General features: G+C 39.6%; 2 protein-coding genes across 2 annotated transcripts in view; one reads left to right on the top strand and one right to left on the bottom strand.

Annotated features, from left to right (window-relative positions):
- LOC133132420 (transcriptional regulator ATRX-like) overlaps positions 1–8,022 on the top strand; it is a 48,965-nt gene extending 40,943 nt beyond the window's left edge. Inside the window, exons 31-35 of the mRNA XM_061247863.1 lie at positions 3,651–3,800; positions 6,418–6,522; positions 6,729–6,824; positions 7,108–7,236; positions 7,322–8,022. Of these exons, the coding sequence (XP_061103847.1) occupies positions 3,651–3,800; positions 6,418–6,522; positions 6,729–6,824; positions 7,108–7,236; positions 7,322–7,525 (684 nt within the window). The 3' untranslated portion in view covers positions 7,526–8,022. The remainder of the gene's footprint in view (positions 1–3,650; positions 3,801–6,417; positions 6,523–6,728; positions 6,825–7,107; positions 7,237–7,321) is intronic.
- A 7,383-nt stretch (positions 8,023–15,405) lies between these two features.
- Positions 15,406–21,640, bottom strand: LOC133133898 (fibroblast growth factor 16-like). The gene is made up of 3 exons (XM_061250178.1): positions 21,370–21,640; positions 18,796–18,899; positions 15,406–16,062 (listed from the first exon to the last, which is right to left on the bottom strand). The coding sequence occupies exons 1-3, from the start codon at positions 21,638–21,640 to the stop codon at positions 15,823–15,825; spliced, it is 615 nt and encodes a 204-aa protein (XP_061106162.1). The 3' UTR covers positions 15,406–15,822.
- Between the last annotated feature and the right edge of the window lie 3,557 nt (positions 21,641–25,197).

Genomic DNA, 25,197 nt, shown 5'->3' with positions numbered 1-25,197 from the left:
AATGCACATTCACCAGTGCTGGAGTCCACTTTCAGACAAAAATTAGTTGAAGAGTTCAGTTGAAACTGATTTTCTCAGTTTCTCAGTTTACTTTTTGTCATTTATCAACCTGGAGTTTTTGTTCAACTCAATCATTTTTCTTTTTCAGCTAGACATTTTACTGGAGGAATTCAGGTTAAGAGGTTGCTCAAGGGTAATTAACCCAGTTCCATAACCTTTATGCCACAGTGCTACTGCTGCCCCGCTATTTTACTTCACTTTAGTATCAACAACAGGTCCTCAGTATGCCTGCCATACCAGATTTTAGGTTTCAGAAATAGGGTGCGTCTGGGACCCCTATTGGACCAATGGATTTTCTCTCAGAAGACGTATTTCATGTCATGCCTCAGATCAGAACATCTGAGTGTGTCAGTGCTGCTGATCAGTTTCCCCTCGAAGACTGCATTAATTTGGCTTCTAATCCCCCCCACCGCCCCATTTCCAAATAATTTTTCTCATCTTAACGTTTAGATTTTAAAGAGAAGCTTTTCCTAGATCCCTGGGGGTGGTCTCTCACAGTATGACGATAGGCAAGGTTTTATTACTGCTATTAGTGTACATAATCTGCTCATTCTACTAAAATTCAACAAATTCGACCACCCTGGAAGATGCAGCCTATAGATTATTCAGGGCACTGTACATTTAATTGTTCCTCTGGAGTGCTATCATTTGGCCCAGGGGCTGTGTGAGAAGTGCAATATTAAGCCGGGAGTAAGAGGACAACAAGGCTGGTGTCCAGAATAGCAATTTTAAAATGCACAGCGATCTGACTGGCAAAATAGTGAAACAGTGATTTTAGACCGCAGACATCGTCTTTTGTAATCGAGCAGCATTATAGCCACAAAACCATTAACAAACATATCATATAGGCAGTTCTTAAAACATTACTCCAGAGATATTAAACCTATTTTTTCTCTTGCAATGCCCAGTGAAGATGCAGCTCACTTATTATTTTTTTAAACATGAAACTGCATGGCCTTGGCTTATTTTATGTGTGGGACATGGAAAAGAACACATTTTCACTAGGTGAACATCTACAACACATCCCTCCTACACATTTATATCTGAAATTTTAACAGAATACATGTTTACAAGAATGCTGTTGGCACTTTTAGTTGATAGACTGGATGTAACTTACTTGTTCATTGTGAATAGTGTTAATGTCAACTATAAGACATTATAGCATTTTAGCTAGCTAACAAACAGTGCCACTTACTGGGCAAACAGTCTTTTGGATTATTGAATAATGAATAATGAATACAGTATATTTGGGTAGTTGTACTTATTATAATGCTGAATGGGAACTTTTTTTTTCTTTTTTTTCATCATCAATGTGGAAAAAACCCAGAAGAGCTGTTGCGCCATTGTCTCAGCTTAAAATGAGAATGACAACAGTGTATAATAAAGTTGGTTGCAAAGCATTTTGGTTCATATCTGCCTTTCATATCTGCCATGTTTGTTCACTAGATTTTACGGTGCATTGAAAAATGTAAAAAATTTGGACACGAGAACAAGATGGCTGATGGCCAATCTAGTGTACTAGTTAGTGAATAGTGAGCCATTTTGGACACTGTCTTTGGCTAAGGAGATCTCAATACTTGGGGAGAGAGCCAAAAGAACAAATATTTCACAGAGAAGACTCTGGTCAGTTTGAAAGATTTGACAGAAAAGATTTATTTGTTCGCAAACTGCCCATCGCTAGTTTTTAGTTGTGTGGGGTTTTGAAAGAGCATGGTCACGGAGAAAAGCTGGCCGTACAAGGGTGTTCATGTAGTTTTCTTTGATGCAATAAATGAAGCAAATGCCTAAGCACTCTTTGTTTTTGAAACCAGCTTAGTCATTAAGTTTGGGTGGTATATAATTAGCATGGATTAAACCGGATTCCTGAGTATTTTGTATTATAATGACTGCTTCATTATTACGGTTATGTTAGGCCTTTTTCTTGTATATGTCACTGTGCGAACATCATTAAATGTGCAGTTCCATTAACAAAGCCTACGGATAAAAGAAAGGACAATATCAAAGATTTATCTGGGGAATTTGGATTATAATCCTATTTTCACCCGTTTTTTAAAAATGGAAAATTAATCTTGGATTAAAAAAAGACAAAAAATTCGTAGAAAAGAAAATTAATGAAAATAATTAAATAAGGTACATGAATTGGCATTAACTAATGTAGTCAACATGTCTGAATTGATGTACTAATACATTAAGCATGAAATTAGATTTTAATTTGTAAAATGGATTTGTTGACTATTAAATAATTTAATGCAAGTTACATGAATATACATTAGCAAGCCATAGGATACATATATCTATATTTTATTTGTTTATTAGCTAACCATTGTCAAATACATTACAGTAACTGTTTTTTTTTTCCAATATGAATTGGCATTAAGTAATGGAGTTGTTGACATGAATTAATGATGTACAAATACATGAATGCAGCTGTACAGATTAACTCTCAGTATTTAGCTTGACAACTACATTACTTAATGCCAAGTCATGTAACCGTATTGCAAGTGTTACCAAAATTGTTCTTTTTTTGGGGGGGTTTTTTCTCCTCCCCTGAATTTCTGTTTCTGGCCGTGTGGTCTCAATTTTATCTTAACCAGCCATGGTGTCCTGGCTGTAGTTATCTAATCACTTTCCTAACACAGGAACAGTGATCATGACCATGCAATAATGTGCAGAAATAATAATGCTATTGGCGGCCTTTTCCCCAGGCCGATTCAGCAATCGGGTACATTATGATACTCGGTAACTCACATGACCAATGATCCTTATGATAATATGGATCTTGAAGCAGTAACTTGTGAGCAGTGGAGTTGAGCTATGTGTCCCGTGTGTAATTGCTGGCTTGTAATAGATGGGCTGGACGTGTCTTGATTGTGTGAGCTTTTGCCACATGTTTCTGTTTTCCTGCCTTCAAACCCGGCTAATCTGTGCAAATTCAAAGGCTGATGATGTGCTGCCTGCAGATTGTTAGGCTGTTGCATCCTTCTGCTATGACTGTTATCGTTACTGTCTGCACCTCCTTATCTGTTTGGTCTGGTGTCCTGGTTAACTCGTAATCCTGTGGCCTGAGAGAGATCTGGTTTCCCACAATTGGACTGTATGTTTATTTGATGTTTATACAAGCCCTGGTACAAAGCAAACTTGCAGTCATTTCTTAGTTTTTTTAGAAGTGAGGCTTCTCTCTTAACTTTCACAATATTTTGGATAACTCGGCCCAAAGGGTTTAAAAAGGGCACAGATCAAGCAATTTGTACTGTTTACCTATCCTTAAATTTGAATAGAATAATCAGGCAACATGGTAACTTTGTGGAGTTTAAAATTATATGTAAAGTAATGGCAAGAAATAGTCCTGGATTTCAAACGTAATCAAAATAAATATTTGGTTTATTTGGTATGACTACGGTTTAAAAACACTGTGGTTAGAGGTTTCACTGCATTATTGTTATGTAAATATTGTGTTGTTGGTGAAGAAAATGGGCAACCTCAGACTTTATATTGGCCTCTAGGCGAATGGTTGGCATTTATTATGATGGCAGCTCTCTGGTAAAATAATTGTATTGATCAGCGGCAGCATTTTACCTAACCCCCTGCAGGATCCCTTTCTGGCAGAGCTTCTTCACAGTTTTAAAGAACAGATAGTGCGCTACCACGAGCATGACTCCCTCCTAGATCACAAGGAGGAAGAAGCACTGAGCGAGGCGGATCGTAAGGCTGCCTGGGCAGAATATGAGGCTGAGAAGAAGGTGAGTGCTGTAACTGAAACAGAGCTGAGTGCCGAATGTAACAGTGCTGGGTGTTGACTGAAACAGAGCTGAGTGCCGAATGTAACAGTGCTGGGTGTTGACTGAAACAGAGCTGAGTGTTGACTGTAACAGAGCTGAGTGTTGAATGTAACAGAGCCGAGTGCCGAATGTAACAGCTGAGTGTTGAATGTAACAGCTGAGTGCCGAATGTAACAGAGCTGAGTGTTGACTGTAACAGCTGAGTGTTGACTGTAACAGAGCTGAGTATTGAATGTAACAGAGCTGAGTGTTGACTGAAACCAGAGTTGTTTCAATATTGATACCAGTATCAAAAATGCTAGATCGCGTATTGGCAAGTACACAAGTACCGCATACCACATAATTTATCACATGATGAAAGGTAATTTACGCTACACAGGCAAACAACAACACGTGCGGTGCAAGCAGGGAGTGTTGCGTTAGTCAGGGTTAGCAATTCAGCAATATTTCACACTGGAAATTACTCCTAGGTTTATTTATGTTCTTTTTTGACGGACTGTCAAACTAGATAGTACAATAAAGTTCTATGGCATTCATTCTCTGAGTGCTAACGGGGCCTGCTGTAACAGGGCTGAGTGCCCACTGTAACAGGATTGATTGCTGGCAGCTGATTTAACTTGTACTCCCTTAAAAGTGTTAACTTGTACTCCCTTAAAATACAAGCAGAACCTGCCATTGCATTTGTATTGTTTAGCTAGTTGCTAACTAACAGCACATGCTACTTGCCTGATATCCAGTATTACAGCAGACTGATGATTTCTGGGGCAGCTGCAAACAAATGTTTGAGGACATGACAGGTTGAAGCTATTTTAACCTGTTTGCTACCCAACATTTACTTTAAGTTACAATAATGACAGCTGGCTTATGATATTTCAAAGAAGACAAACCGTTGAATGTTATTAGCTTTCTTCCATATTCAACCAGGCATAATAAGGCATAATTTTCACGCTTCTTTTTATGCAACATCTATCTGATTTTGATTATTGTGGTTTAAACGCAGATGTGGATTGGATTTGTCCGAATCCAGTTTAGATCGCATCTGGAGGTTGTCAGTGTTGAATTCCAGCAGTATCATCTGAATGTAAATGTTCCAGCATGCGTCTTCTAATGTTGCCAACATTCTGCTGACAGACTTGAGAACATGGTTAAATGAAGCAGAGAAATGGGCTTTGGAATGGGTTGGGAGGTCCACTGCAAGTCACTCCGGATTAGAACATCTGCTAAAAAATAGAAAATGAAATGAAAATATCTTGAAAATGTTTTTAGAATTCTCTTTTTTATGGTTAAGCTAATTATAACTACCGCTTTAATGCAGGATAAAAACATTCAAAATTTTAAAAATATTAATCGGTTAATACTAGCTTATTAGCTATTACTTGTTAGCTTCCCGAAATATACCTTTATACCTTTTTTCCGACTCCCACTTCGGAGTTGCTGTAAGGTGTATTTCTTCACTTTGAAGGAGGTAGACTCCTATAGGTTTCAAGTCTTACTTTATGCTAAGCTAACACGTTATGCTAACATGGGAACCGATCCAGTGAATGCACAAAAATTAAAATGAAATGGAACATCTCGTCAAAGTCTGGGTAAGTCAGAAAAAAGGTATTTCCCAAAATATTGGTGTATTCCTTTTAATTATGTGTCTTAATGCAGTGGACCAATGTTACAGTACTTGGCTTGTTATCTAAATACCCAGAACCTCTGATGGTTTTCATTTGGAAGGCGACTTTATAACCAGACACACAGTGGTTTTGCTGAAAGACTCTCATCATCGTATTGTGAATTCAGCACCATTTGTGAACTCGGTCACATTGTCAAAAACTTTCAGCTGGTGCGGTTTCACGGCCTTACTGTGGAGAAAAATTGTATCTTTTCAACTTCTGAAGTCACCTCCCAAGAGACTTCTTTAAAGTGTGATTCTTCTGTCCACATCTGGCATGGAACACATTTTGAGAGTGCCGACGGACAGCAGCAGTCCTGTAAACTTCATCCAGAATTCCAGCCATTGTTTTCATTTGATCATGAGATGAAGAACTGTATGTCCTCAGCTAATTAATATAGTTCAGGGATGGAGTCACTTGGATCACCAAATGGAACTTCCTTGCTCTGTAACCCTTGAGGCTGCTGGTGATTTAAAAATATATATATTTTTTAAATGTAAATTTTCTTCTTTAATCCATTTTTTATAAACCCAACCCCCTTTCTGCCTTCATAGATAGAGGTTGTCCTTTTATCAGTACTTTAAAAGCTTTATTTGTACAGTCATCATTGAGATGAAAATATGTATAAATAAATTGAAATTAATTTCGACATGTCCTTATTATATTTATTTCATGTTTTTGTTTAGAATTATCACATTATTAAAGAATGTATTTATATCCGTTTTAATTGGAACTATATACTTTAAATGATTCCGCTGTTTTAAAACAGTTGCATAAGCTTCAAATTGAAGACCGATGAATTCTATGTTCAAAATTATATTGAAGTGATTATAATTCAACTGAAGATTGTTGGATATTTTTGTGATCTTTGATCTTATTCCATTTAACTGATTTCTTTATGTGTCTTTTGATTTCAGGGTCTGTCACTTCCACTGAACCAACCCTCCAATTCTACTTTAACCTCAGGGGTCAATCATCAACAATCGAACGGTCTGCCTGGCATCACCCATTTGCAGCTACAGGTAAGTAATGGGGCCCCTGAAACTGCCTCGGTATAATCCTTATAACCCCTATACGCCCAATGTCACCTGTACCAAATTAATTAATACAGTCATTAAATCAGTATGCACATGATGCGCATAGTCCAACTTTTGTTTTTTAAACGGCAGATAATGAGAACTTTTTTGTTATGTCTAAGTGATGTCTTTCCTTGATTTTGGAATACAAGAAACTCATCAATGAAGGACAGGTGAACGTGAAGGCGTCTGCCAATGCACTGAATTCCATACCAAGGCTGACCTTCAACGAACACATTGAACAAGTGGTGAGCTCCAGTGTATCCTCCTAATGAGGCAGGGTGGTGACAGACTGCTTCTGTAGTACAACCCTGTGACTGAGGCCCTTTGACTGAGATACTGGGACTGTGACTCTATTACTGACACACCGTGACCGAGTCCTAATGACGGAGACTGTGGCAGAGACGCCATGACTGAGACGCCACGATTGGACACCACGTTTGGACACCGTGACTGTGGAAGACTGCAAGTTTAGGGAATGTGTTGGTATATAGCAGCAGAGGTCTGAGACCATTATTCCTTGTCCCTCAGAGGAAGGATCACCCCACTATGAGCGAGGAGCAGGTGGTTGCTTTCGCTCAGAGAAAAGAAATCAGCACTGAACTGGAGCTGAAGCGTCGGGAAACCCACTACCAGGAGACCGTCAGAAAGCATCAGGCGGTGAGCTCCACCCTATCTGTGTCTATTATGTACTTCTTGCCCTTCCTTAGCCATAACTAACATTGCCTGCTATCTCCCCACACAGCTGGTCTCGTATGTCCAGAGAATCATAAACAACTTGAAGGTACATGACCATCAGCTGACCATGAAAGACATCGGTCAGCGGCTTCCAAAGGAGGGTGGGGTGGTCACCTACGGTCCGAGCAGAGTGGATGGCAACCGAGATAGCCCAGCGCCCCAAACTCAACTGAGGGAGCCCTCTCCTTCCATATCTTCTGTGACACAATGAAATAACCGTTATTTTGAAACTTTTTTGGGAGGCTCAAAATTCATAACAGACTCCTTCAGCAAGCGTAAAGCCTTAGAAGTGAAAGTTATTTGTATTATCGACCCAGCTTCGCTGCACATTTTCTGTGATCCAAAGGATGACAGCACAAGGGTTAAGCCACATTAAGTTCCTAAATCCTTCTGGAAAATTATTTTAAATCTGTTGATCTTTAAATACCTAAAATTATCTTCAAATATTCTGTGTCCATATGTACAGTCAGAATTTATTTTCACAATGAATTTATATTTTCAAATTCTCAATAGATTCACTGGACATTTTTTGAGTTATTATAAAGTGTCACATTGTTTTATTCCAGTTGTTGCTTTCCACATCACACTTTTTGTGGGCTATTAGGAATATAGTTCTTTAAAGAACTCAATGAGAATGTATGAAATGAGTCTCCTGTTTGCATTTACTATTGTTGTTTTTATTTTATTTAATAAAGGAACTAAAAGGTTGTTTTCCTGGTTCATGTGTTTCTCTTTCTCATTTGAGCGATGGAAATGTGTTGTTTGATTACCATCATTCCAATCGTTTTTTTTCTCCATTGTTTTCCTAACCCATAATTCGATCAAGCTCCGCCATCTTTAAGGACATTCTAATCCCTTAAAGCTTCCTTCTAGGAGCTAGAAGTAGAAGTTAGGAACTCTCAATCTCAATCTTTGCTTTGAGCCCAATCTGCCACGTATGTAACTGACATGTCTTCGAACTGATGTTTGAAGGAGCAAGTATATTCTTCTGATGGGTGGAGCTAGGGGCAAGAAAAGGAGGAAAATTAGGGATTTGAATGAGCCCCATAAGTCTGATAAATACTGTTGTCTACCTTATCTACACACAAATATTTGATGCAACATAAGCCCTTATGAGCAGATCGATCTCTGCAGCTGAGAATGTCAATTTACTCCATGCCTCTGCAGAGCGGCTTCTGTGTATCACAGGAGTTTACTGCAGTATTGCTAAAAAAAACCTGAGGATTGACTCTTGTTGAGCTTGTTGCTTGCACTAAAATGGAGAGTTATGTGTATAGAAAGCAAACTACTAACCATCTTTCTTGGCTAACTAAAAAAAAAAGATACTATTTCATTTTGTTGGCTGACATTGTTGCCAGTTTTTCTCAAGTGCATCTTTGATGACTTAGATGAGAAATTACTACTTTCAGTAGAGTGCTAGAGTGCATGGTAGAAGATGGAAAATCTGCTTTCTGTGCTTTACGGCCATGTTGATTTCTGAGCACAAGTAGCTTTCCAGAATTGAGATGGATAACTACTTGTGAATCTTAAGGTGCTTTTATTCACTTACTCCATGTCTTTATGTTCCGTCCAATAGATGTTACTATTTGACATTCTGGACAGATTGGTAATATTTCTCTGCTAATAAAGACAGTCTCGAACTTAGTGTCCTCACCATGTGTTCATGCAATATGCTCCTGTCTCCGCCCCACACCTTTTTGCTTCCACTTCATCTGGAGATTTCTCTGCTCTGAATTGTTTTTGTTTTTCTGGCAGCCAAATTTGTCCTCCCTCCGTCTTGCTTTTCCATTACCCTCCCAGGAGGGCTTGCAATTGCAGTTCTCTAAAAACCTGTCAGAAGAAAACATTACAACTATTGCAGATGTTGAAATGGTGATTCCATCCCCGCTGAGCCTGGGTGTGCTGGTAGGTACCCCCCCCCCCCCCCCCCCCCACACACACACACACACACACACACACACGTGAGGACACAGTTATGTTGGAATTTTACAAAGCCATTCTAAGCTATTGAAAAATACATACATGTTATGGTGGTATGTATGGTATGTTTGCCATAAACTCGAGAATATGAACCACAGTGGTTCTCTGTGTCCAATGCCCAGGGCCACCGGCCCTGGATGCCCTAGCCCATGAGTGGCCAAGGGAGACATTACTGTATATGGATTTCCCCCCATCCCGCTGATTACTCAGGACAGGTTTGTTAGAGATGCTGGACACCATGTTAATAGCCCCAAAGTGGCCCAGATGTCAGTGGTATGGAATGATGCTGTCACTCCTGGTGGGAACAGCATTAGAACTACCCTGGAGGGTGGCTCTGTTGTCAGTGGGATGAGCACTGTGGTATCTGAATCCCACATGCCTCAACCAGCCCAAATGGGTTGGCCTAGATCTTTAGCCTGCAGGGCATGATGTCTTACTGAATACTTGGGCCCCCTCTACCACATTGACATGGGCAAGTGTTTAGCCAGTGGCATGGAGATTCTCTCCAGAATCATGTGGAATCAATTCTGTCCTGCTCTTCTTGCGCTCTCTTTTTGATGCTGGTTGCATTGCAGCTACTCTCAAGGTGTATGCAGCTGCGATGTATGCATGTCATGAGGGATCTGATGGCCCAATTGGAAGTCACCAGCTCTTGACCAGGTTCCATCAACTCCGCCCCTCGAGGGCACCCTCCGTTGGAAGTGGAATCTGGATATAGTGCTTGGAGCATTGTCCAAGCCTCCATTTGAACCTATACAATCCATGAAGCTGAAATATCTCTCTTAAGACAGCATTTCTAATAGCCATCACTTCCACCAGGAGGATCAGTGAGATTCTCACACACTGTTAGTGATGCATGTTATTAGGTAGGCCCGGATAAGGCAAGTATGTCTCTCAGGCCTAATCCTTCTTTCTTGTCTAAGGTCTTACCCCCGGCTTATATGAACAGGGAACTGGTGCTCACAGTTCTCCCCTCTACCCTGTCCTCTGGAGATGTAAATGACTCTATGCACACCCAGTGTCCAGTGAGAGCCCTAGATGCCATACACTGTAGTAGTGTAGTAGGGAGTCTCAACCTCTTGGGCACTGCTTAAGGGAGTCCATTTGTCTGATGTATGTACTGCTGCCAGCTGGGCATCTTCAGACACCTTTGCCAGGTTTTACCATTTGAACGTGGGAGTACCCCACAGAGTTGGCTTAGCTGTACTTGGCACAGCTGTCTTTTCCCAGCACTAAGCTGCATTTGAGTTTGGGTCTAAATAAAGAAGTTGATGCTCCTTCCTGCATTCTTTGCTTCTGAACCTGTCCTTGGGAACCAACATATTCTGGTATTGTTATCTCATTAGTATGTGATTAGCATAGTCGCACTGTGAAATAGAACAAAGGTTACTCTCATAAACACATTTCTATGAACTAAGGCACTATGCTAGTCCAGCCGTAAATTCCCTGCATAGCCTCGGGACGTATCAAGGAAGTCACATGGTGGATCCTGCTATCTGAGGAGGACATTACCTTTTTTCAGTAAATACCGTATGGGGTCCCCTTATATAATCCCTACCTCAGCATATTGGCTAGATATTAACTATTTAAGCCCCTTGCTGACCCTGACCCTTCTTTTTCAGGATGGTACATGGGTCAATGATGTGACACTCAGTGTATTGTATCTGGGAGAATTAATTTATTTTGAAAAGAACAAAAAATAAATGTCTATAAAAGGACTTGTATACTTTCATTCTCTGAGGACCAAGATTAACATTTCTGAATTTAATTCAATGTGGTGTAACCGTTGTACCAAAAACCTGAGAGAAGTTCTTACAAAGATACCTTGTCAAGTAGAAAACCATGTAACAGGAAATTATATCACAGAAAAGAACCCTGAAGACCCTGAAGGCTGTATGTCAAGGTCAGTAAGTGTTACATAATTTGACATTGTTCGGACATGGCAAGGTGTCTTCCGGTTCATATGGCAAATGGTATGACCCCAGGAAAATCTTGAAAATTCACAATAGTTATAAGAAATTACTCTGTTCTTACCAACTTCTTCTGCAGCAATAAGAGGATTAATTTGAAGAAGTATCCACAACCAATGGGTCCAGGAGGGCAACTAAGCGACGAGTGACTAAATATCTAGCTAACAAGCTGTATCAAAATCTTGGTTGTAGATATGTCTTCCAATTAATCCTCCTATTACTCCAGAAGAAGTTGGTAAGTACTGCAGGATGTAGCAATGGTTCAAAGTTATTGTTGGCAGTGATCGGTTTCGTTTTCTGCCAACAGCCGCCGCCCTTGATTCCATTTTGTGGATTCTCTGTCTCGGTATGCATGGGTTCACAGTTCCCACACAGACACCAATTTCTGTTCCCACTTCTCTGCTCTTTGTTAGCTTGGACTGCCTCGTCCTCCACTGTCTGTCTCCCCCACTCACGCAATTCTTGTCCTGTAAATTCCGGTTCCAAACAGTAATTATATTTCTTTGTCAAAATCGAAAAGCTTGTCCTCTTGTCCTCTAACCGCAATATCGCTCAGGCTACCCAAGTTAATTTATGTGATATTTGTATGCTAAAGTTACCATCTAAAGCATCAGACGTGTTTGCCCTTAGAAGTTTTGCCCGTATTTAACAGCGACACTGATGGTGATTTTAAAAAGGCCTTCACACAGAATTTAAGCATTTGATCCAAATAATCTGAACTGAAACAAGCGTGTCAGTACTTTGAAAACTTGACACCAAGGTTAGATGCTTATGCAGGTGTCTATGCTAATGCCTGTCAAATTGAAATGTCTGATTATTGTCTGAGGTGACTGCGAACTACATACACCCACAAGGCTCTCCATAGAAAATTAATGTAATGCGTTGCCTGCCGGATTTGGTGTATGAGCACCTTTAGAAACTCAAGGTTCAGAACGCAGTTATGCCAAGCAGAATTCTGGGGCAACTCCACTCATAAAATGTCCATTCATGTCGAGTGAAGAGGCACGCGGCCTTGATTCCGTGAAGCAGATGGTATTTATTTGGCAGTTCGTTTGTTTCCACAATATTCCTGATTTAGCGAATGGAATCAATAAATTCAAAACGATACCTAGCCACAACAGTTCTCTGCTCAGGCAATCTCACTAAAATGTGATCACAATGCAATGCTCTTAAAGCCACAAAACACATTTTCTCCTGAGATGGAAATGCCTCAGTGAAATGTTGCCTAAGGGAAAAAATGGGAGTTATATCTAATATTGCTTCTGGTTTTATGGGAGAGCTGTAATAAAAAAAAGTGAGGGAGGGTCCAGTTCCACTTATGCACTTTCCACTTATGCACAGGGATGGGTCAACCCATATACAGTAGTTTCTGCCACATATAACTCCCTTTAGCTATATCAGGGTCTTGCCATGTCATGTTATATTCCTGTTTAATTTTGTATCCATTTTTCCATGTGTACACACATTTATACTGTTTTTTGTTGCTATTGTCCTACGTTTTGGTATTACCTTCTTTCTTGCTATGTCCGAATTTGTGGTATAAAAAAGGTAACAAAGCTAAGGGTAATGCAGATTTGTTTTTCAAACAAGAATGGTCAGGATGAATCTTCAAGCAGGACAATTTTATTGTCATATTAAGCAGAATCTAAACTTTCAATTATTTAAAATAAATAAATATTTTGTGTAGAGAAAATAAAAAAATAAATACATTGTACATCTTATAAATAGGTTCACCAGATTTCAACACCTTTAAACATTTTACTCATGTTCCTGACAATAAGTCACACTGCTCAGAAGCCACCATGCACATATCCTACTGCTAACCACTATAGGGAAACAGTAGCTTGTGTGTCTTTGAATTATTATTTTTTTCCCATCATGTCTTTTATTTGTTCTCTGTTAACTTCAAAAAGCAGAAGGTGGTACATTCCAATATTGCTGTTGCCTTAAGCGCTTTTCTTTTTTCATTTTCTCACACTAGCAGCTGAGGTCCAAATTATTTGGAATGAAGAATTTCAACCAGTTCTATTTTCTTTCCTTATTTGAACACCAGATTTATTCCTTTCTTTCTCTTATTTATCCCATATTGAATTTCACATCTGAATCATTGGTTGTCAACCACATCAGTTAAGATCATGTTTCAACCCACAACAATCATTTATTGTGCTGATGGATCAAAAAGGGTACTTTCAGAGATTCTGCTACACAATCTTCCACCACGCGGAAATATTTTCAGAACACAGCTCGGAACTTTTCATCCAATGTAGCCATACATGGTGGAGTTGTGACTAGTATCAGCTCAGTCAACATTGCCGATTTGCAGACAATCTTGCAAAGGCACCTAAAACTACTAAATCTAACTGGTATTTTACCTCCTTGGTGTTTTCCAATTCTGGCACATTTATATCAGGTGGTAAACCCAGGAATTACTAAAGTAAAATGGGCCAGATTTACTGAAGTACTGTGACTGCTTTTCAGATGTAAAAACAGTCACTGGTCACAATATCTTTCCTGTTGATGCATAGGTAAATATGTTCATGCATATGTATACCTGGAGCAGAGGTGCTAAAATAGGGTGGATATTATTTAAATTAGGCAAACAAATATTCTGTCTGATCTACTAAAGCAGGCATTAATTGTGACTCCCTTCTTTTTGTAGAACCCTGTTATTTTTCATGTGCCATATATACAGTGCCCTCCATAATGTTTGGGCCAAAAACCCATCACTTATCTGTACACAATTTTAAATAATAAAAAAAATCACGTGGTTAAAGTGCACATTGACAGATTTTAATAAAGGGATTTTTTATAGATTTTGGTTTCACTGTGTAGAAATTACAGAAGTGTTTATATATAACCAGAATGTTTGGGACACATGTTAATTGTGTAATTCCAAATCTAAAATAGTGGAAAATCAATAATGGGTCTTTGTCCCAAACATTATGGAGGGCACTGTACGCATAGCTCACATGCATGATGCCAGGGAAGGGTGCTCAGTTGTTAGCTGCACATGAACAAATGCATTTACACCTGTTCCAACTATGTCTTCAAATGCATTTTCATATATAATGTGAAATTATCTTTGGAAGGATGCAAGATGACTATTGAAGTCAGCAAGCAGTTAGTATAAAGGCACAGTTCTGAATTTAAACTTCTGCATTTACCATCCGTTTTACCATCTCCCATTACAAGTTCACTGCCTATACCTGCCGCACCCCCAATGACATTCTCATTTTGCAGGGATTTTTCCACCGGTTGTTCTACCTGTTGTTAATATTATGTCCGTAGCTGGAACAACACCTGCGTCTTTTTCCCCTCATAAAGGTTTTTTTTGTACGCTGCCTAACATCATGCTATAATTTCTTTACATCCATAACTTACTGATCGTTTTATTGTAGGCCTACCTATAGGTATAAATTTTATGTGCAATGTCTCCGTTGCCGTGGTATTGCTATATATGAATCAGCTAAGTGAAGCAGCTACAACATATATTTCCTGACCTGTAAATGTAAATTTTCTTTTGGTAGCTCCATACCCATTTCTCAGTGCCTTGTAATCTGGATGTGAAAGCATGCCATGTTTCTGATATTTTATGGGAGTTTCCTACCGCAAAATAGCAAAAGTGGGGGTTCCATTTTTTCAACTGCGTAATTAGCAGTAGTCTTCGTAAATCGGTCCATTGGTATTTATTATTTATTAATTGAGCATATTTATTTGCATTGTGACTGTTTCCATAGTAAATCTGGCCCTGTGAGTTCAAGCTTGTGGACAAACCACTGTTTAGTCAATCTTTTCTGGACTTATGTTAGTTATGTTATGTTTTTATTGTCAGTAATCCAATCTATCAGTGGGCTTCAAGCCTCCTTGAGGAGGAGCAGAATGTAATTTAAGGCTGAACAAATGAATCCCCGGTTACACTTTCACACTGGAGCAGACCCGGGAATTTACCAGGATGGACCAAGGGAGCACTCTCAGCTCCACTAACCCTAGAATATCCAATACCAATGCCAGGAAACAAAAGGTAAAGCCAGTACAAATGTCCTTCCAGGCCTGTGTGAAAGGAGGATATGTGTATTTCAACAAAGTTCAAAACAGATATCCCAAAACTGTATTGGCCAACTTTCCTTTTGGTAATGACTCCATATCCTAGACGGGTAAATTACACAGAGTAGTGTAAAGTCTGATGAAATTAGGCCCAGATTTATGCCTACGGATAGTCTGCCTTATCCCACAATAGATTTGTCAGTTCCAGTTGTGGCATTTTCTGTTTTGTGGACTCCATGACTGAAAACTCAGCCTTGATGAGTCACTGAAGATTTCAAAAGCACCAAGGGAGGAAGCAGATATATCCAGGAACACACACATAATGTTTATGTTGATGGCCTCGGAGGCATGTGTATTCCATTTGGACCGGAAGGCAGACATAAACGCACCTGGAGAAAAAAAAAGGGGGGGGTTCGGGATATGGGGAATCACCTTCAGACTCTTTCCACCATTCCCAAACAGTCCAAGCCAAGGCTGTAGTTGCCGTGGTAACAGTCCGAGGCAGTGGGCCTGGTTACTGAAACAGGTCTCTGTATCCCTGTGGGATCTTCTCAATCTCCACAGGCCTGGGCAGGAAGTGAGTCAGCTTCTGTTGTTTTTTAGTCCTGCTACCCTCACGGGGCGAACCATCCTTGTTTAGAGCCACGTAGTAGAACCTCCCTGTGTCAGAGTGCTTATACACTGTGGAGGCATAGGTGTTGTACCAGTTCTCTTCAAACTGCTCCCGGAATACACATTCTGCGGTCAGTTTCTTCTGTGAGAAGGGGGAAAAAAAGATATGTGTTTAACATTTTAACCTTGATCAAAAGGAATGTATTTTTTGCCTTACATTATAAATCAACCGTTCATAGTTACAAATGCCAATCAGTGTGAGCAATGATAAAACTGTGCCTGAACGTGCTACATTTTTGATGTCATTGGGGTCTGTATGGAGTATCTCACAGTGGCAGAGATGAGTTGGATCTCTGCTTACCAGCAAGAAGAATTGAGAGGGGAAATTTGGAAATGCTGTGAAAGGATGTGAAAAGGTTCCTGGAAGACTCCTGTGGAGTTCACTTCTGCCCAATGAATATAAACAGATGATCCTATAATGGCTCTCATTGCATCTAAATCTGTAAGAGATCTGATTACACACACTTATTTGGCTGCAGTGTGGTCTAGGTGCAGGTCTTTTGACCTGATGGTTGTGTGTTTACAGGTTAGGTGTCCTTGAGCAAAATAGACATCACCACTAAAAACCTATCTGTGGAAATTAGTTTCAGAATGCAAATTCATAAGCCTATGATAAGAGTGTCTGTTAAGCAGATTGCAGAAATGCATTGTTTTTGGAAACACTATGTGCTCGTAGTATGGATGGTCAAAGTCCACAAAGCCATGTGAATGAATCCTCTACAAAATGTATCAGACAAAAAATGGTTCAATGAATGTGCTTCTATTAAACATACAGACAAGTGTAAGACAGGCAGGGGTAGGGGTGTACAGCTCACAGTTTATACTAGTGCCACTGATGAGTGGAAATTACTTTGGCTGTCTGGCAGGCCCTCAGGGGAATGTTGCTAGGAAAGGGCACAGCAAGTACATCCAGCTTTAAAGTGATAAAATACATCACTCCTCAACTGTGCTAATCTTTCCTTTGGTTCATAAGAATGTGCTCCCCCACCAAAGAAAACACAAAGATGAGACCCATTGCCCCTGAGTGTGTCTCTGCATGCGCCCCTGTGACAGGTATGTGTACCCATGCGTGTCTCCGCACACGCCCCCCAGTGCCTGAGCCTGTACCCCTGTGCCTGCCCCTGTTTTTGCCAAGTGTCCTGGAAGAACCAGTTATATCAAAAGGTTTAAGACACCAGTAAAGCGACAGAGGATGTTATTTGGTATGCCAATATGCAAGGTTATTTTTTTTTGCCATGCTGTTGCTTTTGACCTAAGATGAAACACTGGACAACAAGATCTGTCGACTTTTTCGTCTCTGAATTGTGAGTAATTGTGAGCGGTCACCTTGCATACCGGTTCATTTTGAGTTTTGCATTCACAAGGATGTTGTGAAACAGTCAGGTCAGAGGCGATGACAGGTGATGCAGGAGAGCAGGCACAGGGAGCGTATCCTGTAAACTCGTAAAACAATTTCCTCTCTTGGAAAGGCATGTCCCAGATGATTTTTTCATTCTCATAATTTTCTTGTAGTCTAGTCTTCCATGCTTCATTTGATCTCTGTCTGTCACCCTCAGCATTACCAGGAAACAGAACAAACAAACTGCATGTGCAGAATAACTCAAATTACCAAAGATTTTCTGAAAAATACTTAAAAATGTAATTCTGAATGCAATTCAATATAAAGTACAACAAATATTGTGCAACAAATATAAGTACATATACAAATATTTTCTTTAAATCTCATTCCCTCTGTCTAAAAATGGTATAGTCCCATCATTTGTCAATCTTTGCAAAACAAATAAACAATTTGCACATAGTTTTGTCATCTTTTAATACTCTCTGAGAGTCTCTGATGGTCTTTGAGACCTCTAACAGGTGCTTTGCTTTACCACTGTAAAAGAGTACATTCGTAAGTCTTGTAATTTAATCATTTAAAAAAATGTTTTTGCTGGTTCACCATAATCCAAACATGCTTTCCTGAATTTATGATTATCACAAAAAAGAACACTTGTCTGCTTGTTTAGTATTTTGTGAGGTCTATTCAAGATGTGCCAGGAAGCAAATTAGTATTGTTCACTTGATATCCTGAAGATCCTAAAGATTTGTGCATTTTTTTAGATATACATTTAAAATAATACTGCTCTGCACTGTCATCTGAACATTCTTGTTATAGTTGATAGGTAGGATGTGTTTGTACAAATTGTACATATGTGGTGGAAAACATCACTCAGAACTTAAACACCTCTTCAAATGTGTGCACTCTGATGGAGAAAATTAAACATATTCTGCCTTACACTGAGAAAATATGTAAATATTATCAGAAACATGAGGAAGCCAAATGAAGAGGCTATGAATCTCAGCATCAGGACGTCAAGCATATCTCATGAAAACAGTTTGGCCAACAAAATGAGGTAAAATGAAATATAATGAAGTTTGTTTTGTAAAAAAACTAAATATTTAATGTTGGGATGCGGTAGCTATTTGTCAGGACCCTCAGGTTAGTGCATTTCCTGAGGGAATCCGAAGCTGGAAGTTCAGCGGTTGCTTACAGTTCGTTTCCTGCTTGTTGTTTCTGAGTCCGTACTGTAGGGTTTTACAGGGCAACACCGGTAGTCATGGTCAGGGTGTTGGATTTGGGGGCAGCCGATGATGAGCACATGTTTGTGGTGAGTCACAGATGTGTTTTTCTTTGTAACACATACATGCATGCAATGACGGAACGTGTTGATTTAAATGCTATCAACACAGTTTCAGAACTCTGTTCTCCACACACAGTCGCCAAACAGCATTCCCCTTCGCTTGCATTGAGATGTAAAAGGTTTATTTCACTTACCGACCCATAGAGGTCGCCCTTCTCATTCATCCCGAGATAGAGTCCAGCGTCCACTCCCCTGATGCTGACCAACCCTACAGCCAGGCTGATGAATTCCAGAATCCCTGAGGAATGCAAAACAGAAGTAAGGCTTGTGTACTGCTGTCCTCTAACAGGAAACACTTAATGGAGAAACTTCACAGGCGTTTTCTCCATGGCAGATGTGTACAAACTGTAAATGTGCACCATGCCGCAGACTTCTGATTCATAAACATTTTGTTTTCTAAGAAGGGGAGGCATACAGTATACAGCATGTTCAATAAATTAATCATTTTATAATGATTAACACTAAATGTGATTTCACTGAAAAGCAAAAATCTGTGACTAAAACCACCTCTTGCTGTTATTTTAATGCAAAAGGCATGCTGGTATCCAGTATTAAATGTAACCAGTATGGTTACAACCATTCTCTGCCAATTCCAGTGATACAATCTCTTGACCACAGTTTTCCCATGGTTATTGCAACTGGTGCAGCTCATGCCATAATCAACTCAGCATGTCGAATATTAATAATAATTGTATTACCATAATCAACTTGACCTATACAATGTTAATGCTTATTAATTAGGGGGACCATTTTATTGAAACAGACTCCAATAGACTTAATGGGCATCATGCCTATCTTGCAGGCTGTCTGCACCATTATGAGACGGCAGCACTACGGACCCAAGTCTATTGCGACACTCAGAAAACACTCCTGCCATAATGGAGATTCCTTATGTAATTAGTTTGCCATCCCCCCACTGTCTGACATCATTTCTTGTTCAATGACTTGTTAAATGCATTTGGAAGTTCCACAAATAATCAATATTCCATTGAAAATTCATCTCAAAGCAATAATAAACAAGGAAATGCCCTGGCTTGGTTTTATACTTAAGGGTTTTGTAACTCTTAAAGGAATATCACATGCTGTCAGTTTTTGGCAGTGCTCTTCATTAAAGGATTCAAGTTTTGGTCTTCCTTTTTTTCTTGAATAGACAATTGAATACACAAACAAACCGTCTTGTATGCTTAGTAAAGGCACCAAGTGGTATGAATTATTGTCGCTAGGTAACTATTTTGTTCAACATTGAATTAAAACTGGAATAAAAGCAGGCTTACTGCACATGCTCTGGGAGGTGGGGCAGTGTTGTGCCATAAGTGCTATTACAGATCTAAGCATTTTGCAGCTGTCTGCTCTTCAATTCTGAAACACGTTGTCAAAGAACATTGAGAAGCTCTTGCCAAGATTTAAAGTGAGTGGAATGACTTGCAGTCTAAAAGCATAGATTGAATTTCGAGAGAGGTGTGCTCCGTCTGAAAGGACAGCAGTGAACTTGAATTTCAGAGGGATATACCGTGAAGTGAACAATCATGGTGAATTTTTGAGATGTGTCTTTTGAACTCCTGCAAGAGGGTGGATTTAGTGGATCTCTTTTTGATTGCAGAACTTAGTGTTCATTATTTTGTGGCATTTGATACTTAATTTTAATCTGCACAAAAACATACTTACAATACATGCACACATGTTATAAAAGTAAAGAACAGTGGGAATACAAGAACAGAATCTGGAATTTGGTGTTTTCCCTTAACCACCACAAAGGATGGTTGAAATGTTTAGCTGTGCTGACATGCGTATAGCCGAAAATGTGTTAGTTTTTATAATTGCTGTTTTTAAAGGCATGTCTTCTCTGCACCTACATCATCATTGCAAGCGAGTTTTGGTGATGACAAGCTTCCTACACAAGGACCACCCAGTCATATAAACGCACTGTTTTCAGGCTAGAAAGAATGTAGAATTTCCACAATGGTCATGCTTTCATTGGTTAATTTCGCTTCCATAAGTGAAATCAGTAATCATCTGGACGATTACTGTGGGAAAGCAAAGCGCGAATGGCATTTCAGAGTTGTAACTTAATGTGTTCATCAATCTCATTCAAACCGTTCCTGAACATATTTTTATTCGCAATCGGTAGTTTTACAGCACGCCTCGGTGCAACCCCTGGGAAAACTTTATAAAGCAAGTCAGCCATTCCTGAGGTGGTCCTTTATTTCGAATGGAGACAAGACTCCTGCGTTCATTGTTAATCAAGTGGACTAGTTTGCTGTAAAGGTGAACGAGGTGGCGTCATTATTCCGCAAACTGTACGTTACTAGTAGGTAGCTTTAAAGTAGAATATGAAAGGCTGAAGGCGCATCACTAGATGCGTCCGGATCTATCATCCCATACACATTCACCAGCATGCACAGCCCAATAAAATACCCAGCGTGAAATCAACTCTGGTGGGTATCTTTCAGGCTGCACTATTGGAGTAAATTAGATTTTACAATATGCTTGGATTAAAATAATTCCTCTGGGGAAACGTGTCAGATGTTCTCATTTATTGAAGTTAAGTAGCCTAAGTAAAGCAGGAATATCTGGTGTAAATCATGATGACTATCATGTTCAGCTTCCTAGTGCATGCAATAAAGGGTTGACATCTGTATTCGTAACCGTCATTTATATTAGGCTACTGATACAATTACTTTGTTTTTAGCCTTGGACACCGCTCTCACCGAATCTGCTATGGTCTTGCCTGGTCCCTTGTACAGTGGCATTGGGAAATATCTCCAGGTGGAAACCCGTCCGGCAGTACAGCTGTCGCCGCCGTAGAATACCCTTGAGGTGGCCAAAATCTGTCAGCGAGCCTCGCTGTAACCTCCCTTCAATCTGCCCCAGTCTCTCATTCAAACCCACGGGCGATTCAGGCAAAGGAATACTCCCAAGTGCTGGAAACCCTTGTAAATCCAAATCGAGTGTCCCAAGAAAGCCCCCGACCTCGGCCATCTCGTACTGTTGGGGAAAACCTGCTGTCCAATTATCGTTAATTTGACTCAGAGACAGAAGCTTGCTGAGAAATACATAAAACAATCCCGGTCACATCTGGAGCGCAGCAAATATTCTGCTCTAAATCACTTTATCTATTTATCAGATTTTAAAATGTGTTCTTCACACATTCACATTATGGATTTTCAGATAAAAGCCACTATTGGCTAGCATCCCTATTTTAACGTGGATTTGTTTGCTTACTTTCACTTCAGATTTACTTAAGGATTCTGTCACTGATGTCCGCGAAGTCACTCCTTTTGCTACTTTTGACTTCTTAGCAGTGATGTGCATTTTAAGAATAAAATCGCACATTTCATTTGGGCGCTGAAGCATCGTTAGCCTGCTATTGGCTTTGACTTTTTGACTTGGTAAATCCGTAGTCTACTACAGTGCGCAACCAACGCTAGGGTTTTTAATAAATTATCTGAGGCAGAATAAACGTGTACCGCGCGTAAAAACCATACTTGATCTGCATCAGGAACATCATATTCTGTCTGTAATATAAGCTACCGAAAAGTACAACTGTGAAACCAAATAAAATATACCTATAGAAGCGGACGGAACATTTCACTCATTTTTGTCACGATATCCGTGCTAGTTAATCGATCATATCCATGTCAAGATTAACTGGGTAAATTACCAAATCTCTCCTCCCTACCGAGGGTGCAGTTCGCTTTCTGGTCCTTCGTGAATTAAACGAAAAGAACAGCCAAAATCCGCGGATACTATGGTGCTTTCGCTATTCATAAACACTGAAGAGATCCTTGGTTTTTGAAGTTTGAATAAACGTTGTTTCTCCACCTACTTGTTGAAGGAGGCAGGTGCTTCTTCGCCTTCTCCCACGGCGGTAGTGCTGTAGGGTTGTTAGATACAGCTGTTAGATACATGAACTCGGGAGAGGAAGAAAACGCAAACAAACGAAGGAGTCTAATGACGTATCAAAGGTGATCAGGGCCCTATTTCATATACGTCGTTAACTCAGTTAGCCCGATTAGATTGTTGAAGTTTTGGGATAAAATTAGGACGTTCGGTTTCATAAAGGGATTTCACTATTTAATTTAGACGAGTTTGTTGCTAGGACAACAGTGTCTTAAGCACAACAATTGTTTTAAAAAGGTTAAGTTAGGAGGATAACATAGCCAATATCAATCACCCAAGGCCCAGTATTTCAAAACTTTTTTGGATAGGATTTCAGTAATGGGATTAAATATCAGAATTGGGTATTTCAAAACTAGAAGCTGTGATCCTGATCCGAAAATTTGGATAAGGATTTTGTAATCCAAATATACCTAAAATCTAGATCAAATGTTGGTTTTGGATATTTCAAAATTCTAAAATGGAGATTAGGATAAATCTGATACTGAAAATCAGGATAATCTTGATCCCACTGAAAGGGTGGATTCTGGTTGGATTCAAGATTGATGTAGGGACATGTGGGACACATGGCACATCTTTAATAAATTGTTCAATCCAGTGATTAATTAACACAAACCATTCCAAAACAATATCCAATACCGATATTGGTGGTAAGAGCAGTCATCTGGCAGTTGAAGGGTTGCCCGTTTGATCCTACCCTGGGTGTGTCCCTGAGCAAGACACCTAACCCCTAAATGCTCTTGATGAGCTGGTTGGTGCCTTGCATGGCAGACAATTGCCGTTGATGTGTGATTGTGTGTGTGAATAGGTGAATGAGAAGCATCAAATTGCACAGCACTTAATAAATGCACTATATAAATGCCAACCATATACCATTAACTTTACAGAGAGAAGCACCTCATTAAAGTTGTAAAAATTAAACCTGTTATTGTATTTCTCCCAAAATGAATATTTTCCAAAAACCTGCTCAGGTCTTCCTGTGTATTCTTATTTTATTTGCCAATAACCCGTACAATATACAAATAATGTGATTTGTGCTTGCAAAAGTATCCCTTTTAAGATTTAAGAAAAAAGCAGTCAGATCCATAGGCCAAACCTTAGACTTACTAAAATCTACTGTTTGGAACATGATGAAGAGTACTGTTGAGCTCAGTAGGCCAGGCCATGAAAGATCTGTACCATTGATTACTGAAGAATTCTCACCATAATGAAAAAAAACCCCCAAACACCTGTCCAACAGATCAGAAATGCTCTTCAGCAGGCAGACATGGATGTGTCAGTGATTACTGTCTGTAGGACATACAATGCAAGATTTTCCCCCTTGCTTCCCCCCTGTGTTTACCATCAAAACTACTCTTTCATATTTGTTATAATTATGGTTTTCTTGCTTGTTGCTTCCTGGAAGCACATCACAATCCTACGAATGGCTGTTCAATTTCCATGGGGAAAGTGACTGATCAGGTGGCATAGTGACAAAGGTCTTCATTGGGATTTGCACAGCCAAAGAGACCCCACCACAGAACAAGCCCAAACACCCAGTGACTGAGCTTTACACTCAGAGGAAATTCCACAGCCTCGGGGATGATATCACCTGTTCTTGTTTTGCCTTCTGTCATACCATGTGCAAACTGATCTTTTCTGTGAGAAATTTGCAGCTTGGGATTCTGTACTGTTCTATTCCTTTTCAGAGGCGTGACACCTGATCTCTCTGCTTCACACAGGTGGTCCCCCAAATGCTCAGCTGCATATTGTGCATGGGGCCATTAACAGGCTTATGTGACTTTAGTTAATGCTGTTTGCACTGTTGTTTTCTTTGGTGCTGCACTGAAAATGTGTTTACTTACACAATTTGATGAATAGATCTTAAGGTTATTGAAGATCATAAGCATACAGATACAGAAGCAATAATATTTTCCCAATTAGGTTGTTGTATATGCTGTGAATAACCAGTGAATAGGGCATCAAGCTCCTATAAGCACAATAAGACCCTAATGTACAGGCACCTCACATCCTCTGAAAATATGGTGGGTCATGATGTTTTGGGGATGGTTTGCTGCCAGTGGTCCAGGGGCACAATTTTAGATCAACAAAGCACCAGAAAATCTGGTTGTCACTTCTAGGAAGCTGAGACTAGGGCGTAGGTGGATATTCCAGTGGAACAATAACTCCAAACATACATCAAAATCCACACAAAAATAGTTCTACAATGGCCATCTCATTCTCCAGGCTTAAATCCCATCAAAATCCTGTAGTCTGAACTGAAGAGGGCAGTCCATAAGCGTTGTCATGTCTAGAAAATGACAGAATTCTAAGTCCAATCTCTAATTTTTTCGAAAAACAACTTCATGAGGGAAAAGACACCACAGCAGCAAGCTCTTCAGGAATTGATTAGCACAAGTGCACAAAGCTGGATCAATTCTGGAGAATTTAACCTCGATTGTTGGTTTCACATCCATTTTATACACTTCTTTCAACATAACAAACATACCAGCTGATCTCTGACAATCGGCCAAATTATAATTTCGCTTTGTATGCTATTCTCTAAAAATAAATGTTTTCTTTAAACATGACGTTTGTTTTGTAAGCTATTCTTAAATGTTCTCTTGTCTTGTTCATTTTGCATCGTAAGCTCAAAAAAA

Source organism: Conger conger, chromosome 7 (genome assembly GCF_963514075.1).
Source record: "Conger conger chromosome 7, fConCon1.1, whole genome shotgun sequence".
NCBI classification, from domain to species: Eukaryota; Metazoa; Chordata; class Actinopteri; order Anguilliformes; family Congridae; genus Conger; species Conger conger.
The sequence above is the reverse complement of the archived record's forward strand: the minus strand, read 5'-3'. Positions and strand labels throughout refer to the sequence as shown.